Source organism: Aptenodytes forsteri, unplaced genomic scaffold, assembly GCF_000699145.1.
Source record: "Aptenodytes forsteri isolate BGI_AS27 unplaced genomic scaffold, ASM69914v1 Scaffold84, whole genome shotgun sequence".
In the NCBI taxonomy this organism is placed as follows: Eukaryota; Metazoa; Chordata; class Aves; order Sphenisciformes; family Spheniscidae; genus Aptenodytes; species Aptenodytes forsteri.
This window is the reverse complement of record NW_008795492.1, coordinates 2,256,423-2,275,671: the sequence shown is the minus strand read 5'-3', so window position 1 is coordinate 2,275,671 and position 19,249 is coordinate 2,256,423. Positions and strand designations below refer to the sequence as shown.

At 43.3% G+C, this 19,249-nt stretch overlaps 1 protein-coding gene across 2 annotated transcripts in view; it reads left to right on the top strand.

The window, feature by feature from the left end:
• The window catches only part of LOC103900911 (multidrug resistance-associated protein 1), a 44,661-nt gene extending 29,677 nt beyond the window's left edge, over positions 1 to 14,984 (top strand). For both annotated transcript variants that reach the window (XM_019472678.1, XM_019472677.1), the window contains 12 exons: positions 1,008 to 1,092; positions 2,367 to 2,505; positions 3,429 to 3,636; positions 4,476 to 4,786; positions 5,663 to 5,862; positions 6,382 to 6,508; positions 6,887 to 6,988; positions 8,031 to 8,177; positions 9,394 to 9,552; positions 11,023 to 11,189; positions 11,962 to 12,156; positions 13,465 to 14,984. In XM_019472678.1, the coding sequence (XP_019328223.1) occupies positions 1,008 to 1,092; positions 2,367 to 2,505; positions 3,429 to 3,636; positions 4,476 to 4,786; positions 5,663 to 5,862; positions 6,382 to 6,508; positions 6,887 to 6,988; positions 8,031 to 8,177; positions 9,394 to 9,552; positions 11,023 to 11,189; positions 11,962 to 12,156; positions 13,465 to 13,573 (1,949 nt within the window). In that variant the 3' untranslated portion in view covers positions 13,574 to 14,984. The remainder of the gene's footprint in view (positions 1 to 1,007; positions 1,093 to 2,366; positions 2,506 to 3,428; positions 3,637 to 4,475; positions 4,787 to 5,662; positions 5,863 to 6,381; positions 6,509 to 6,886; positions 6,989 to 8,030; positions 8,178 to 9,393; positions 9,553 to 11,022; positions 11,190 to 11,961; positions 12,157 to 13,464) is intronic.
• The last annotated feature ends 4,265 nt before the right edge of the window (positions 14,985 to 19,249 follow it).

The following is a 19,249-nucleotide window of genomic DNA, read 5'->3' as shown; positions in this document are numbered from 1 at the left end:
ATCTACACAAATTTTCCCGCATATCTTTTGAACAGATGCAGGTGGGCTTTTCTGTCTGCATAAACTATGCATAAATCCTTTAAAATGCAAAATTCTTTTTTTGTTATGAATTCTGAATTAACTTTCATACTTGAAGAGAGTTCCACTTAATTGACAGTTAATGTTTTAGGAGTCAGCCATTTGGTTTGTATTAGGAAAATGATGACATAACTTGAAGCTGGAAGTTTTACTCATGGCACTGTATTACACTGAATTAAGTTGCTCAGAGAAAATTTAATATTTCAAGCTGACAGGTTTTGTGAAGTGTTTTAGACAATTGTCTTGTGTGTGCTGCATCTTGTTACAAATGGGATGTTGTGGGATAACAAGACTGGTTTTGGTTTGGTTTTTTTTTTTTTTGAGACGTGACATTCATAGAAAGATCTCTTCCTTGAATTAATCTGATTCCTATGGTTGCTTAAAAACACCAGGCTTTTGCATGTTGCTTCCTGCTTAATTTTGCAGGAAGGCTCAAAGTTAATAGCACATGCCTTCTGTTCCTACAGCTTCACACCATCATTTACTAGAATGTCTTCTCATTGTGTTCTAAAATGAAAATAATTTATAGTTAACTGTATAAAAGATGTGGTTTGAAAAGGAGTGATTGGATTGTGTGGGGTTTGGGGTTTTTTTTTGTTGGGTTGTTTTTTTTTTTTTCCACAGAGTGAGTCATAGTGTGACTTGGTATTGCATGCTTTAACATCAAGTATATTACATTATTATTACTGTCCTACATTTGGTAGAAAAATAGAAAAATAAGTGTTCACTGTCTTGGCAACTAGTCCTGTTGGGGGTGGAACTAAACTGATTTGTTTACCTGGTCAGTTATCTGTTAGTACATGTAAATACTTACTTGTGTTCCCCCCTTTGTTTGCACATTAGGACTGCACCTGGCATTTAGGATTGAAATGAAACCTTTGTATCTTTTTGCTTACCATTTTCACGTTTACTTTTTCATCCCCCCTCAGATGCAAGTAGTCCATCTGGAAAGGAAGGAAAGCCTATAGAAAATGGAGTACTTGTGAATGAAGCCCCTGGAAAGCTGATGCACAGGTATGTAGTCTCTCTTTTTCTCCCCCCCCCCCCCCTTCCTTCCATCCTGTTACTCAGTTGTGGACAAACAGTAGTTTGGTGTTTATGGTATTTGTTAGAGGAAAATGTATCATGATGGATCCAGCAGCCTGAGAGAGGCGAGGCTGCTGCTGCTCCATGGCTCCAGGTCCAACAGTAGCAAGGCTGAAGATGTGCTCCCAGCAGGCGCATGCACACAGTGTACATACATACCACATGTATACGTGGCCAGCCACACAGATCATGGACACTTAGAGCACCCACACAAACACAGCACCAAATGGCCTCATCCTGTTCCCATCTCTGGCTGAGCAGGATGGAGGTTCACTAGTGAGAATATAATATAAGTGTATGTACAAGGTGGATCCCTCCACTAGTTGGGCTCAGATACTCAGTCTGCCCAATAGCTACCCCTGGATTCCAATCTCCCCAGTTGCTAGCACCTGGGCATATGAACCTCTGAGGCTGTAGCCCTGCTCCAGTTGCTGGTACGGGCTGTTGCGTGTCCGTGTCTGCATGCACAGAGCTCTTGTGCTACTCTTCTTCCCATGTGAAGAAACGATTGTGTTGTAGCAAGATACCGTGGGTTTGGCTTGCATAAAAGGGAGAGTATCGTACTGGCTAGTCCAGCTTTCATATGCTTTTCCAAGGCTTCTGCAGTTGACTGCTGTCAGATGGGATGAAGTGCTAAGTGGACCTTTAGTCTGACCTAGTACAGCTGCTGTTACGCTTGAGAGAGGCCAAAGGCAATTGCTGATTATACCTTCCCCAAACCAATCTCATAGTCTATGCCTTATTCTTATGGTGCTCTAGAGATGCTGTATTTCTGGAAGCTAATGAGGGCCTAGGAGTACAGTTGCCCATCTTGATGCCAGTGTGGGTACCCTTTTTGCACTTCAGCAGCTGCATTGTATATGATGATAAGGTTTGTAAAGGCTGATGTTGATGATCACCAAGCATTTTTCTTTCTGGAGTTAGATTGCTCAACTGAGACTTCTTTGACTGGCTAGCCTGTTACTTGTATCTGAAGATGGATACTTGAGAACTGAATGCCCTCACGGAGGATTGGGAGTGCACTGTGAGGGGGGGAGGGAAGTGCTAGTAACCACTGGCCTGATGGTGACTTGTTAGGAGATTGATTACCACCAGAATAATGTAAGCCACTGACTTGGAGCTGTGGACTGTTGAAATCTATTCATGAATTAAACACCTGGCCTGTATCATGCTAAGACTGAAAAATAAATGTCTTCAAACAGGCAACTCAGTAACTCCTCAACATACAGCAGAGACACCGGCAAGTCACAGCATCAGAGCAGCACAGCAGAGCTGCAGAAGCCACTTGCTGAAAAGAATTCCTGGAAACTGACAGAGGCAGACACAGCGAAGACTGGGAGGGTAAGGTCTCCTGTTCCCACTTCCTGCACTCTCTTTCAGTTTCAGAAAAATCCACAGGGTTCAGAAGAAAATAGCTTCCAAAGGCCATGTAACTGGGGTGAGAAAGGTCTGAGTGGATTCTTGGACTTGCTGCTTGTTGTGTAGTACTTCATGGAAGTATTGCTGTGCCTTCTGCTCCCAAAGCTGAGCCCCAGGTTTGCATGCAGAAAGAGTGCTGACACCAAAACTTTGGTTTAAGATGATGGGCCTGACCACATCAAAGTTTAAAACAAGAAATGAAAACCTTGCAGGTATTTCTTGGAGAGAGATTGTGACAAATTAGGTGACCTAACGAAATCTGCCCTTCAGCATAAGAAGCTGGAATTGACTCAGATGAATTTAAGCCAAGTTTCCACTGTAGACACAAGTATCTAATCCCAGGATATCCAGGGCTTTCTGAGAAACCTGAGAGTGAGGTTCCTGGGAAAATAGCAGTTACACCTCCTAGTGGTGTTTCTTGAACCCTCTGGTTAAAGATAGATCACAGGATACAAGCCATGTGGAGCAAGGATTTAATTAAAGGCTAGATAATCTTGTGGTAAAAAGAGAGCGCCAAAAACTGGAACTCCTCAGTGAAGTTTTTGGCTCTGCCACTGATGCTCTGCTTTACTTCAGGCAGCTCTCTCCCTACCCTTCCCTTCCCTTGGAAGACAAGGGAAAGATGATGTGTACCTGCCCTGGAGGGATGTCGGGTTTGGCATGTCTCCATAGAACGCTTTGCAGCTTGTGTTCCCAAGCAGTGGCTCTCTAAAGTGCAACTGTTGTGTTTTTATGCCCTGATGCAGGGATGCTGACTTTAAAATAGGGATTGAAGAAGGGGGAATTGCTGCTTTTGAAACTTAATCTGCAAAATGAATATTTTTTTTTCCCCCTTCTGTCTTCAGGTAAAGGCAACAGTGTACTGGGACTACATGAAAGCAATTGGAGTCTTTATCTCTTTCTTGAGCATTTTCCTCTTTATGTGTAATCATATAGCCTCCCTGGCTTCCAACTACTGGCTAAGTTTATGGACAGATGATCCTGTTATCAATGGGACACAGCAGTACACGAATGTCAGACTGGGAGTGTATGGAGCACTGGGAATTTCTCAAGGTTTGCTTGGTCTTACCTATTTTAAGATTAGCTGGTTCAGAATGTTTCTAATGCTCTTGGTGACCTTGTATCCCCAGAACTGCAGCAGCAGTTTGCTAAGGATTTGAGTGTGGGGTTTTTTTTTTTCCTTTGTAGAAAGATGAAAAACTTGAGTGAATAAAAAAAAAAGGCAAGCAAATCAACGTTATAAAATTATTCAGTTAGTGAATATGGTTTTCTGTCATTTGTACAAAATAAGAATGAAAGTGGTTTGCACGGGCTGATGAGCCAGCAGTGACCCAGGAAATGGCTCCTTGGCCTGTAAATGAACCGTGCTAGCCTGGGTCACAGGGACAGTTTGTCACAGGAGGCCACGGCTACGCTTTGCAGCCATGGCCTGGCTGAGCTGTATAGGCTGGTGTCTCCTCTGACTGTTTGAGGGTCCATCCAAGGCACCACAGGGAGGCCAGCTCAGCGGCTTTTTGTGTCCTCTTTGTGGTCAAAGTTTGTTTGCCATGAAACCTAACACCCCAAGTACCGCACTTCAGAATTGCCGTAAAAATCCTGCAGTAAAAACTAAATGCCACCTTAAAATTCGGTGGTCTTTACTCAAGGAAAGTGCTCAAATATTACACAAAAATTTGTAATGGAGAAACAGCTTCTTTCATGAGAGAAATGTAGTGTTTGCACTATTTTTTTTTTTCTTTAATTACTTGGCATAATCACTGACTCTACCTGTAGTGAGCCCCAGTTCTCAGAATTATTGTACTAGAGACACGCTAATGCTAAGTGGTGACAAAATGGAGGAAAATATTTTGTGTGAGAAGTGGAAGCAGTTAAAAACAAGTCTTCTTTTCTAGGTATTGCTGTGTTTGGCTACTCGATGGTTGTGTCAATAGGGGGAATATTTGCTTCACGACACCTGCACCTTAACCTGCTGCACAATGTCCTCAGGTCTCCAATGAGTTTCTTTGAACGTACACCCAGTGGAAATCTGGTGAACCGTTTCTCTAAGGAGATAGACACCATTGACTCCACCATTCCACCAATCATCAAGATGTTCATGGGCTCGACATTTAATGTGATTGGGGCTTGTATCATCATTCTGCTGGCCACACCTATAGCTGCTGTCATTATTCCACCTCTGGGACTTGTCTACTTGTTTGTGCAGGTAGGGGGTTTTACCCTGCAGGTGGGGGCACTGGGACCAGCAGTCACTCATCTTCTGTTATTTAAGACAGTTCTCTTCTGACTCTGCCCTGGGATGGATTTTAATGTGTTTGACTTGAGTCGTGCTTGACTGACTGTGCTTTGCATGGTTTATTGATTAGCCAGTGTTAGCAGAGCATTTCCTTCCGTTGTCAAGTGTAGAATGACTTCTGTGCAGAAGGTAATCCTTTAATACCTAAGCAGACTTTATAAAAATGCCATTAGTTTTTGAGGCAAATTTGGTATAGCTTGTTGCTCAGAGCCCAAATATGGAAAATGTATGGGCTTTTCTAAAACTTGCTTCCAAACAGAAGAGTAGCCTTTAGAGGGGTATGTGTGCATTGCTGATGTGCCTGTTTTGTCAGAATACTGTTTACAGAGCAAGAGAAATGATGGCAGCCTTCCAGTCCTGTCTAGTGTATGCAGGGTGTGCTTGCTTCACTCTTGCTTTACTCTTAGAAATCTAGTAGAGCCAGTACAGATTGGAGAGAAGAAGCTGGGTTTTGACTTTGACTCTTGAATTAGTGAATCTATCAGGCTCCATTAGTAAATCTTAAAGGCAGTGATGTGCGTGTTTTATACTGTTGAATTAAGCTTGCAGAGAAGGGAAAGAGGAGAAAACGGCTATCACTTGAGATGGTTTGATTGGTGGTTGTTTAAAGACAGCAGAGTGTATGTAATGGTCTTTTTAGGCCTAAAAGTGTTACACATGTATTCCCATGTGTAAGTTGAATCTCTGTAACTAACAGCCCAAATGGCAGGGAACTCTCTTAGGATTCCCTTTGTCTTTTCAGACGCAGTCTGGATGTAACCATAATTCTCACACTCTGATTTACAGAGATTTTATGTGGCCACTTCTCGCCAGCTCAAACGCCTTGAGTCTGTCAGTCGTTCTCCTGTATATTCTCACTTCAATGAGACCCTCCTGGGAGTCAGTGTCATTCGAGCCTTTGAGGAACAGAAACGTTTCATAAAGCAGAACGACATGAAAGTGGATGAAAATCAGAAAGCTTATTATCCAAGCATTGTTGCAAACAGGTAACAGTGGGGTTGAAATACTGAAAGGCAGTTATATAGGGAGGACGTGGTTCTGCTGCCTGTGCTCCTTATCAATCACAGCGCTCAGCATACTTGTCCAGGGGAGGGAAGCCTGTGTGGATATATCTGTTTCACAGATGTTTTGCTTAAACTTCTGTGATGGAATTAAGATTACTTCTGAATTTCTTTTCTTTCTGAAAGTTCCTGCCTACCTTCTGGGTAATATTTTTTTTAAAAGTTTGGATTCATTGATCCCAATGTTAACCACAGCTGCTTTCTGAACTGAGACAGGAATTTATGCACCTGAAAGGTTTATTAATTTTGGATGCCTCTAGGTTTGCATGCTGTTGGAGCAGAACCTCAGATAGCTTGCAGTTCCTGTGTCACTGGCAGTATGCAGAGGTCATATTACTGATCTTTTCAAAAACAAGATTTGTGGCAGAACATTGGTTGGCCACATTCATAATTCTCTGTTGGATGAATTACCGGAAAGATGCATTACATTTTTCTGTCCTGCAGGTGGCTGGCTGTCCGTCTGGAGTACGTAGGGAATTGTATTGTCCTCTTTGCAGCATTGTTTGCAGTGATTGCACGCAACAAACTCAGTGCAGGCCTGGTTGGCCTCTCAGTGTCCTACTCACTGCAGGTAATTTTACCTTTTTTTTTAAAAAAAAAAAAAACAAACTCTGAAATGTAAGACTGCATCAGAAAGAACCTTGCTACAGCTTTGGAGGGAAAACTAACGTAAGGAACGTAGGAAGAGAATAATAACTACAAATAGCATCTGGAAAGATGCTGGGAAGTTCTTCTGTGCCTTGCCTGTGTGAGTGAATGTGGCTAAGATGACTCATCCCCTGCATATTAACGGCATCTGGACTTTTCTTCTGTCCAGCACTGATTAGCAAAGATCTTGTCTGTTTATGCATTCCATGAACTTTCAGTGCTTTGGTTGTTTCATGGTTTTTATTTATTGCAGGTAACGTATTTAGTGCAAACTGCTTCTAGACTGCTTTTCTTCTTGCAGATTACAGCATACTTGAACTGGCTAGTTCGCATGTCATCTGAGCTGGAAACCAACATTGTTGCTGTTGAAAGAGTCAAAGAATATGCTGAAATGGAGAAGGAGGTACATCAAGTTGTCCACCACACCTGTAGAAGTCAATGCCCTGTTCCGAGGTCTCGCCCACAGCCGGGCTGAATGGATTGGAAAGTGCAGCTGGGCATGTCCTTTGAGCTGAGGGATGGGATAGAGCCTAGTGCTGTCCGTGCCCTCCCTCTAGAGACAGGCTGTATCTTAGCGGGTAGTTCCTGTGGGTGCTTTTGAGGTGTATCCACTGATATTTACACAGTGTTATTTAAGAAATGTGCTGTTCTGCCCTCGGCTAAGCAGTGGAGCTGTACAAATGTTTTGGTTTCCTAAGTGCTTAAACATTGCTTTTTTAAATTTGTTTCTCTTTTTGCTCTCAGTGTGGGGAGTAAAGAGGTTTTGCTTTTTTTGTTTTGATTCATATTGCCTAACAACTCATTTCATCTGCAGTTGTACCCCTTTTGGCTACAGAACAGTTCGCCGTGGCTTCTCTTTGCCATGCCTGTCACTTGAACCTGACTTGAGTTGCTATTTTTGCAGCCAAACCTTATGAGGACCTTCCTAGAATTTTTTTCTCAGGTTCTGGTAGCAGACCAGTGTTTATACAGTTAAAAGCCTTTTTGTTTGGCACTGGCAGTGAATGCAGTGGGGTGTGTTTTCTCTTCTCCCACCTCTGTGGGAGGCTGAGGCAGCAGCTGTTTATTTTTATGAGCTTGTTAATCTTTTAGTGTTTATGCCTCAGTTAAACTGCTTCTAGTTGCACGTCTGGCTTCCCCAATGGTTTCCTTACTGTGGTGGCGGGTGTACAAGCAGGTTGTCCGAATACGTGCTGCCTGTATGATTCTGCCATTTGTAAGAGGAAAGTTTATCCAGCAAGTGGGACGTGTGATAGCAAAGCCCTTGGCTACATTATACCATTTCATCTGCCTCGGGGCAGCTCTTTTCCTCTCTTCCCATCATTATCACACTTCTTTTGCAAGTTACACACTAACAAGGATTTTTAATTGCTTTCCTCGAGTCCTCTGAGCCCATGTCCGGTTGAAGGAGGAACTGAACAGATATGTTTGTGTGGTTCTTTCAGGCTGAATGGAGTATTGAACAAACTGCCCCAGTGAGTACCTGGCCTGAGGAAGGGAAGGTTGAGTTTCGAGGCTATGGTTTACGTTACCGGGAAGACTTGGATTTGGTTCTGAAAAACATAAATGTTACCATAAATGGGGGTGAGAAGGTAATGAATTTGAATTTATAGCGGAGTGTTACTGTTTATAAGTCTGCATGCATAAGCCAAAGAGAGGTCTAACCCCGTGCTGTAGTGTGTCTTGGGTCCTTAAGAACTAGAAGAGCTTCTGTAGAATCGGTCTTACTGTAACTGGCAGGTGTAATGGGCTCTTATCCTTTTCAAGGTGTGTCCTGCATCATGGGGTAAAGATATACTATTATGTGAGCTTGTGAAGTATCTTTTGGTCTGGTTTCATAAGGAAGTGAGGTTTATGCTGTCTTCACTCCCCTTCCCAGGAAATTTTTCTGATTTGTTTGCCATAAGCAAAGAGGAGTACAGGTTGAAGAGAGATTAAGTTAATTATAGTCTCAAGAAAATGAGCTGTTAAGTAGAGGGGGGAAAGCCCTGATCTAGTGAGGCAGAAGTTGCAACGTGAGACTGCAGGAAAAAATGGGACTTCAGAGTAGGTTCTCTGGATCTGGCCAAACTGATGGTGATATGTGTGTGTCTCTCCGAACTGCTTCCTCACACGTGTTCACATGCATCCTGCCCCAGTCCTATGTGGATTCTCTGATGTCTAATAATAGCGTGATCTTGCATGGCAGCGTAAAAGGTAGCTGCAAGACAGATCATCTATCCGACTTCCTTATTTGTGGTATCCAACTAGGCATTTGCTTTTTTTTGAGTGCACGCTTTCTACCTACAAATATGGACAGAATACTACCTCAAGAGTGGTTAGAAAGGGCAGATGGCAAGAGATATATCAACCAACCAAAGCAGCAATTTTTTATATTTATTTAAAAAAAAGAAAAGAATTGGTTAAGACTTCAGTCTAACTGGGAAGCAAAACATACAGTACGAAACTGAGTGTTTCTGGTCTATTTTTGCTATAAATTCAGACAAGATAAATGTCAAATCAGCAATTATAACTGTGAAGCACGAACCAAAGAAAGGATTAGGGAAACCTTGCCCTGCTCTACCCAATTCCATCTGCCTTTGTAGAAAAACTGAAAACTTCTGTGATTGGATTGCAAATTTTGACTGCTTTTTGTTCTTGTTTTTTCATATCCAGTGATATGCTTGTTATAATTTGTTATGCTCTTTTGGGGTGTTGATAGCCCAGCAAATGTGACAACCTTCTGAAAATGTGTCAATTTCGGGTAGAGGCTTGGAAATGCTTTAACTCTTCCCCAGGGTAAATTGTTCCTGTATTTCTTCCCAACAGATTGGAATAGTTGGAAGAACGGGAGCTGGAAAATCCTCCCTTACTTTAGGTTTGTTTCGGATTAATGAAGCAGCTGAAGGAGAGATTATTATTGATGGAATTAATATTGCAAAGATAGGGCTCCATGACTTGCGGTTCAAGATCACCATCATCCCTCAGGTAGGTGCGAAATCCTGCCGTTACCAGAGCTCGTTTTGTAACAGTGCTGTTTCTGTAATGTACTGGGGAGAATATACTTACTCCTCTTCTGATCTATAGCTATGAAATTGAGTCATTTCAGCATGCTCTTTCATGGACTTGAAACCAAGCTTTTTTCCTAGACTGGCTTTGATTTGCTTGTGCTGGGTAACAAGTAGGGGCTTGGCTATGGCCAAGTTGTAATGTGGAAGCAAAACCTTGGCCTTTGGACTCGTGGGCTTTGTCAGCACCCCATGCTGATCACTTAAATGCTATAGACAGCTTAGCCTGAGTGGGGAGGTCTGATCCCAGCTGAACACCAGTTAACTAACCCTTAGTTAACTGGGACTATTGCTCTTTTGGCCAGTAGAGGGGAAGTAAAGTCTGAGTACTTCCACTTGTGGAGAGCTCTCAGGGGACTTTTTCTAGAGATCAGTTACCACTTTCATTTTAGGTAGTTCCATTCTTTTTAGAAATGGAATGAAGTTACTGCATAGTCTAGTTGTGAGGGATTGGGATTTTGCGTTGCTATTTCAGGCTTGATATGCACTCTTTGGGCCTGCGTACAAAGCATTCCGACTTAGGCAGGATCTCGCGAGTGAGGTATGCAGTACTGTTCACTCACAGAAACCTGTACATAACCATCCCAGTCTAGCCGAGCAACTGTGGGTTCGATAGTCCAAAATGTTTGGAAATACGGCTTTACAAGCACTGGACTTACAGTCTCAAGTCTTCTCGTTCTTACTGTGTAGCCTTTATTGCCTGCCTGTTCTGATTCAAAGTAAGACCATAAAATGTGGTTATCACTGTTGCAGCACACTGGCAAAAACAAGTGAGCACGCTGTAAATGGTTTTCTGCACCACTTTTGGAAATCTGTGGGAGACTTCACTTTCTCCTTTTGATCACTTTGCATCAGTCTGGCACTGCTAGGTCAAAAGTATTTCCAAAGTAGTATTTCTCCATGTCCAAGAAAAGAATGCATTCATTTCATTAATACTGCAGCTGAAGACTTTTGAAATATTTACAGGTGGTGTAGTTCCCTAAGAAGTGGAAAGTTGACCGAGTAGTCCCTGCTGACAGGAGGTTGGGCAGGGAGTGCCTGTTCTGTAACTTAGTAGCCCAGTAAAAAGGAAGTTGGCGGGGGTTTTTTTGTGTTTTTTTTTTTTTTTTTTCTTTTCTTCTGGATTCAAGAGTTACTGATTCGTGGAAAGGTCTGGAGTGCCAGAGTCTGCAGAGGGCAGAGGTCAGGCCCCCAAGAGGTGTAAGGAATAAGGGTGAGGGAGAATAACTTGCTGTTATTGGGAAAAGTGAGGTCTTGCTCCTAAATTCAGTAGACTAGCTTGCTTGCAACTGCATCTGGACATGTTGTTTTCCTTTCCCTATCTAAGAAATATTTTTGGAGCACTTGCCATGTTCTGTGTACATTGTCAATTACCTCTTTGTATGACTAGGATCCAATATTGTTTTCTGGCACTCTGCGTATGAATCTTGATCCTTTTGACCAACACTCTGATGAAGACATTTGGAGGTCTTTGGAATTGGCTCACCTGAAAAACTTTGTATCGTCCCTTCCTGATAAACTTAATCATGAGTGTGCTGAAGGTGGAGAGAACCTCAGGTACGTCAAAGAACCATGCTTGTGAAAATTGCCTTAAGAACTGAATGAGAACTGAGAGGTGTGTGTGTGTGCTCTCCTATCTGCAACTGGACTTTCCACTTCCAGAAACCTTACAGCTCACTTGGGACAGTATGTAGCTAGACCCTAGCAATAGCAGTGCAGTGTGGGGCTCCCCCCCAGCCCTGTATGAGAATTTGGGGAGGGAGTTGGGGAACTCTTAATGCATGACCAGGCAATCAACCAACTAGATCTTATTCAACATGTGTTAAACTCTCAAGTTTGGGAATTCAAAGTAATTTAAGAAATACTCGGAATGCTGTAAGGTTTGACAGCTTGGGCAGTCTTAGAAAGGATTTTAGTAGCAGCAGCCTGCTATTTGTAGTGGATGCTCTGAACTTACCATGGCTCTTGCCCAACAGATGCAGTTTTTCTAAGGGAGTTGTTAGCTTGCTTTTTGCACCATAACAGGGATATATGTTCAGTCTGTAGAAACCATTTAAAGTCCAGTCCTCAACACTGCATTGATTCAGTTATGCTGAAACCATTTGTAATGTGTTCTTACTACGTTGCCAAGACTTCATTGTGAGGGGGATGTAGTTTCAGATGCTGTTAGATACTTTGCAGTGAAATAGTAAGACCGACCTTATCTACTTTGCTGGATTCTTGGCACCTATACTTTAGAAGAGTTCTTACAAGGAATTGCTGGGCTTCAGAATGAATACTGCAAACTTGTTGTGACTTTTTTCCCTACCCTCCCATCCCATCTGCATAGTGTGGGACAGCGCCAGCTGGTGTGCCTGGCACGAGCTCTGCTCAGGAAGTCCAAAATCCTGGTTCTGGATGAAGCCACAGCTGCTGTTGATCTTGAAACAGATAAGCTTATACAGTCAACTATAAAGTCTCAATTTGAAGAATGTACCGTATTAACTATAGCACATCGTCTGAACACAATCATGGACTACTCAAGGTTAAGTAATACCACTTTTATCTTGAAGAATGGCATGTGTGACCTGCATTGTGCTCTACTTTAAATGAGCGTCTTTGTGTGAGCTAAATGTTTACCAGTGCATTTTTAGCTACCTCTCCGCAGAGCTGCTGGAATCCCTGTTTTGATGGGTGGTGTGTTTGTGTGTGTATTCTGGCTTGCAGTAGCTGTGCTTGGCCTGAGGAGCTCCTCTGATCCCTCTGTCACACTGCTGTTGTGCCATTCCTGCTCAGGCAAACCGGGAAGGAGAGGGAGGCGAGGGTAGGAGTCTATTCCTGGGTCTTGCCCTAATTTAGTCACAGCTGGAAGAGGCATCAGAGCTTTAGGGAGCTCATACCCTAAACTAGGCACAGACAGCATAAGGAATCAAAGGGGCAGGTCCTGCGCTTGTCTGAAGTTTATTCAGCGTTTCTGTTTTCATCACTTTTGGTTATAGTTCATACAGCCTCCCTCACCCTCAGCTGCCTTGCTAAGGTGTGGTTGAGGGCAGACGTTTTGTCTCATAATTTCAGTTTTAAGCTCTCTTGTCCTTTTTATCACAGAATGGCAGAGCGTGAAGTGACCAGTGATAAGATTTTTGTGTACTTTTGTAGACCTCTCTTTGTGCTGTCAATAGTGAAAGATAAGAGACAGGAGCCTTGCCTGCGCCAGGCCCAGCACCAGCAGTACTGTCACCAGATGAACACTCAATTCAGTCACGGCAGCGGGTAACACTGTGCAGCAGCCCTTGCTAAGGGCTTAGTGAGCATCTCTGCAGTGCCTGGCCAATTAGTGGAGGTAGCTGGAGGCAGTGTCTTAACTGTGAGCTGACTTTACTGACTGTAGTAACTTGCTTTTTGTAAACTTCCTAATTCCAGTTGCATGTTTGTTTTGCATAAGCTATGTCTGCATTTGTGTTTTGTCAGCAGAAGCTGTATAAGAGCAGTTGATGTGATGCAGTATTATGGGAAGGTTATCCCAGATCTTGCAACAAGGTCTTACGGGCTTTCACTGACCTTGACAATAGGTGCTGCCATCTAGTTTCTGGTTGGCTCAGAGCACAGTCAAAAGTCTCATGGCTGCCTGCAAATGACTGGGTAAACATATGCTACATAAAAAATAGACCAGACAGACCGTCTGCAATGAGGTCAGGAAGGACAGAGTTGAGAACCTCTGTGCATTCATACAGTCTGGACTGTCTTCGCTTCCATATAATGGCTACGTTACAGTCAGTTTCTGTCTGTACATATACATCTGTGTTCATTGGCTTTCTGGATCTTCTTGTGACCATTTTTTTTCCTTGTTTTACAGAGTTCTAGTCCTGGACAGAGGAGAAGTGGTGGAGTGTGGTAGCCCAGACCACCTACTGCAGGAAAAAGGCATTTTCTATAGCATGGCCAAAGATTCAGGCTTGGTGTAGCTTTGAACTTGGTTAGTTCGTGTGGGGAAGAGGGAGGTGATACATTCAGAGCACTGTAACTTCCCCTGAGCTGGTGTGAACAGTACAGTTCAGCTTCAGACCTAGTGAAGTCTCAGCCAGAGCATGGTGATGTGAGTAACATAAAAATGCAATTTTTTTTTCTTTTTTATTCTCCTTAGTATTGATTTTTAGCCAGCTTTAGGAGAAGCACGTACACTGTGCAAAACACTTCAGACACTTTTAATTTTCGCCTGAAATCTGTCATTATGTGCTGAAACGTAAGGCAGAGTGATTCATCAGAGAAGTTCAGAAAAGCTTTCTTTTCATCTGCTCTTATGTTCTGAAGCCCCCTTTATTTTTTTGTTTAAAACATTTTTGCAAATGCCTAGTTATTTGCTTGTTTGCTGATTCCTCCTTTGATGAGCCATCTATTGTGGGATGCACTTGGAACATTTTGTGGCATATAGTACTATAGTCCAAAGATTTTTCTTCTTGTGACATAACACGTGTGCCAGCCTTTCTCATTATGGCATTTACTGTACATGGTTAATGCTTTTATGCATTCTCCTAAAGGTTTCATGTGTTTACAGTATAGCAGCAAGTTCATGATAAGAAGTCAGTAGTGCTGATGTGGAAAAGCACAGTCAACTTCAAAGTGGTATTTAAGCACGTCTAGAATGACAATCACTCCAAAACCAAATTCGTGCGGCAGTTGGTGTGTTGCAGTATGCAGTACCTGATCTTACACCCAGTTCACTCAGGAATTCTGACTTGGGTGGTGAATCCTGGTTACGCCTGTGGGCACAAGGCTGATTTGCCTGAGCGGAGGTTGCAGGGGCGGCGTGACATTGATTGTAATACCCTTGGCTTTGGCAGTTCTGTGCTTTAATAGAAGCCCTGCCACATCAAGGACCATTAGCCTTATATCGAAGAAACATGCCCTTCATGCTGCTGCTGTTGACTCTTAAATTTTGTGGGAAACTGTTCTGTTACAGTTGTTTAAAAAAAAAAAAAAAGTTTTACTGTTTCTAAGTTGTGTGTCAGAGGGGTCTAACAATTCAATTAGCAATGGAGTCTGGGTTTCAAGATCTACGTTGAATGTTCAGTTTTCTGTGGGAAGAAAAAAGTTACTTTTCTGATGTTCCGATTAGTCTTATTTTAAAGGAAAATGCTGGAAGAAGGCAAACTAAGTCAGATGTACCCAAATACTCAGCACTCTGAGAATGTGGACTTCTGTGAATGATATTGCTGACCTTAATACTAGACAATTGTCGTCTTTAGAGTAAAGCTATTTATTTTTTTGTAAATTATGACACTCTGAAATTGAATAGACTGAAATTTTCTTTGGTATTTTTTGTAATGACTATACAAATGTTTGCAAAGAACTTGCAGTAAAAAAATTGTTTGAAAGATAACATGTGTCATTTCTTGCCTTGTATTTGACAGAGGGTTAGCTTTGTCAGCTCAGGCTTTTGCCTTGAAAATAGAAATTATTGGTACTGCTTAGACTAGCCAGGCCGCTAGGCCTGATGTCTGGGGGGTGTTAGGGTGGGCAAGAAACCTTGAGTGCAAATAACTGTGCGCTGTGGTAGGGCTGGATCACATCTCATGGTTTCTCTTGTAATTTGAGTACTGCAGTTTGTTGAGCAGACCAGGTAATAAGGGTGGATCAGCAGAGCAGGATTCAGCGGTGCTGTGGACCTTTGTCATACCCATGGTGTCCATGGCCTGTGTCTGCCACATTTCCTGAGCAGCTTGGTGTTAATTTCCTCCATGGAAATGGAATGAGCAAGGGGTGATTTGGGAGTTCGGGGAGGAATGGTGGGGTTTGGTTTTTAAAATCACCTAACACTTATGCAGCATTGTGATGGACAGAAGGGTGGAAAGATTGGAGCAAACGGTTAATAAGGAACGGAGTATAGAGCAGAGAAATGAGCTTGTCAGGTAAGGTGCATGGCTGGTATTCTCTTACTCAGCTGCATTAAAATGGAGACAGATCTATCTGCAGAGGAGACCCAGAGGAGGAACTGTGAATACGACCATGAGACCTTTCCCGCTTGGGGACAGTCATCCTCCAGGAACGCTTTTGTGATTCTTCCCCTTCCACCCCCTCCTAGGAGAGCCCTGGGGAGGAAAGGGGAGAGGGGCCGCTGGCCTTGGACGACCAGACAGCAAAGCTCCCTGTGCTCTCTCCTTGCCCGTGGAAACCAGTTATTGCCAACACCTTCCTCAAGGCAGAGCTGCGGGGAACATCCAGTGAAGAAATTCAGACAGGATTTCAAATACCTTTGAAAAGTCTTGTGGGTTTAGTGTAGCTCATTACTGAGATGGGAACTCTGCAAGAAGCATGCAGGTTTGGGATTGAATTCGAAGGAAGTTGTATTGCTAGAGTTCTTACTTCGGTGGAAACTGATTTCAGATTCGAGGAAATGATGCTTTCCATTGCACACCGATTAACAGAGATTTACAAGCCTTAACATCCATGTGCATAAGTCCTTTGAAAACAGTGGAACTACGCATAGGAGCATGGTTTGTTCGAAATACAGAACTTGCAGGATTATGCTTCTGCTGTGTAAAATGTTTGCAGTGGAGTTGTCTGTGTAGGAGTGACTTAAGCTGCGTTCGCAATCTCAAACTGGGTACCCTGGAAAGCGTCACTGGATGTTCTCTGTCCTATTCATGGGCTGTTTGTGATCATCTGGGGAACTCTGTGTCCAAAATGCTGTATTTTGCAGGATAACCACCTAAATAGTGCAGCAAGGGGTCGGAAGACTGCTCTTTGTGTGTGCTTCAGCCTTGTTCTTTTTCAATGATGTGGTTATTAATATGCATCGCTGTGTTCTCCCAGTTTTATATATTTATACACTTGCTAGCACAAACCGTTCTGCCCCAGCTCTGGAGTAGATACTCTTTTCTGTTTGCCCTAAATACCTGTCAGTGCTTTGTGCTGTTGCTGCATTGATTCAGGATCCTGATTCCAAATGTCCGTCCTCATAAAAATGATGACTATTTTGCCTGGATGTAACTTGAACAAAATTGTGTTATGCATGATGAGGATCAGTCTGAACTAACCTTTACTGCACGCAGAGCTAGCTGAACAAATGCAGCTTTCTTCCCACGGAACCTATGTGTAAGAGCAGTGTCATATCGGTGCTTTGGGGTACCTTGAGGTAGGAGGGGTGTAGCTGTGAGATCCTGTTTCAGCTAGGAAAGAGGGCCGTATACTGATCCCTGTGTGCAGTGTTACTGGGACCAATTGCAGAAAATGATACAACTTGCTGCAAGGTAAGGTACTAGAATCTGGCATGAAAACAAGTAGCTCTTCCTTATTTAATCTGTTTTCTCATTTTTGTGTGTGTGTCTGGACCGAATGCTTATTTAGTACTTGGGACACTTTCAGCACTTTCGGGTAAGTGAAATCTAGCCTGTTGGCATGTGACCTCCAATGTAAGGGTCTGGTGCCATCCAGCCAGGGTCAGTGATATTACAGCCCAGGGCGATGAGCCTTCCCTCCAGCTGTTGTGGGGGGGGGAAGCACTAGTAAATTCAGGAGTGTGACACTGAATTCCAGCAGCTGAGCTCAGAGATGTGTAGCAGACACCTATTTTCTTTGAATGCCTTGATGTCACGTATTTTCCTTTATGCGGCAAAGCTAACGCCAGCTCTGAAAGATGGCATCTAGGACAGAGGTGGGAACTGTACTGAGAGCGTGTTCTGCAACGAGCAGCTTAGTCCTTGGGAAGGACGTGAGCTGGGCAGCTTCAGCTGCTGCAGAGCAGGGTTTCCCTGAAGTGTATCACTGTGGCATGGCCTGCGTTCGTCCTGTTCTTGTCCTCCAGGTCCCCTCCTGGTGAAGAGGTAATTGCCTACTGGGAGGATCTCCACAGCTGGTAGGCTTGTGCTTCTGTAGGTGGGTAGGTTCTCTGTTCCTACAGAGCATGTGGAAGCCTAGCTTCATGGTTTTCCTCTTTTTTTTTTTTCTTCTTTTTTTTATAAAGATGGCACAATTAATTTTAGATCGGCAGAAAAAATGGAAACCTTATTTAGCTGCATTGCTGACTATTTATGTGTATTTTGTGAAAAATTTGCCAAATACCTGTCAGGTCGGAAAGTGAGTGGCCAGACTTAGCATCCTTGCTCTTACCTAGAGAAAGGCTGTGCCTCTCTCCAGTTCATTCCATGCTCTTTGCTCTAGGGACCATTTCTTCCAGTCTTTGAAAAGGCCCTTACCTTTCAAAGCAAAGCTCTTTTCTTTCTCTCAGAACCATTTTTTTCCCATCTGTTCATTAAAATGTCAAGGATCTGTGAAACCAGTTCAGCTCCTGCTGCGCTGTATCTTCTGTCTTAGAGCAATACTGTGAGTGCCACTGCAGCCCATGTGAAGCTAGTGGTGGTGGTGGTAATAATAATAAACATTAACATATTTATTATAAACATGTTTATATTTACAAAAGAATAAAAGAAAACAGTTTCTTTTCAGCCACATCCTGGCTGACATTATTTGCTGCAACATGGAAGATATCACATCTGGAAGAGCTGATTCTGCTGAAAGAACAGCTCAGGATTTTCAGGAGACTTGCAGATAATACCCTCGTTCTTCATGTGTGTGAACACAGCTACTTCTGTAAAACTGTTCCCGTCTTGAGACATCTCTGAAGACATCCTTTAGTGGTTCAGCCGCAGTGTAGCACAGAAACGGTTGTGCTCTGGGTCACTGATGCCTGTAACATTTTGGCATTCCTGTGCATATTGTGACCATCTAGGGAACTAGGAGTGCGACTTATAAACTACATGTTTGGCATGAACTTGGTGTAAATCAATGCACGACACCTTCATTCCTATTTTCTAGCTTTGGCAATTTTGGTATTACCTTAAACTTGGAATCATGGGACAAGAATCTCTTTTTTAGGTTGTTTTTCTCTCCTGCGTATGCTGTGCTTTCTCTTTGTTTGAGATAGCTTTAAATGAGGAGGAAAAAGGAAAGGAAAAAAAAAAAAAGTAACTTGGAATTGAAAGCCCTAACTCCTGATGTCCAGATTGGACAGAGAACTGCAACAGTGAAAATTTTATAGTGCTAATTAAGCTCTTGACCTCGTTTCATATGATTGCATGGGAGTCCTGTGCTGGCTCAACTGGCAGAGCAGGCGGCCTGTGTGGAGTGGGTGGCTTTGTGAGGATGAAATGCTGCCACAGGTAGGTGCTCCGGCTGGGCTGAGCTGCGTAGCGGCGATGCTTGCTGCCTCCCAAACCCCCTGGTCGGGGTTCTGCCTCCATTGCCAGTGGCCTGGCCTGGCCATCCAGCCGCAGCCTGCCTCAGGCGGGAGCACAGCTCAGCCTACCCAGCCGAGAGGGGGGTTGGAAAAATGTGTTCTCCCACAGAAACACAGGGACATCGTGCATTCTTGCTGTGGTCTAGGTAAAAACTGTTTTTTTTTTCTCTAGAGTCCCTACTGGACCTAGAGTGAAACACTTGTTTTGCTCCAAAGGGAAAAATAGAGTTGGAAAGCCACTGAGAGGCGGATGAAGCATTCTACAAGCAGCTGGCAGAAGTCTCTCAATCGCTAGCCCTTGTTCTCGTGGGGGACTTCAACTTCCCGGACATCTGCTGGAAATACAACACGGCAGAGAGGAAGCAGTCTAGGAGGTTCCTGGAGTGTGTGGAAGACACCTTCCTGA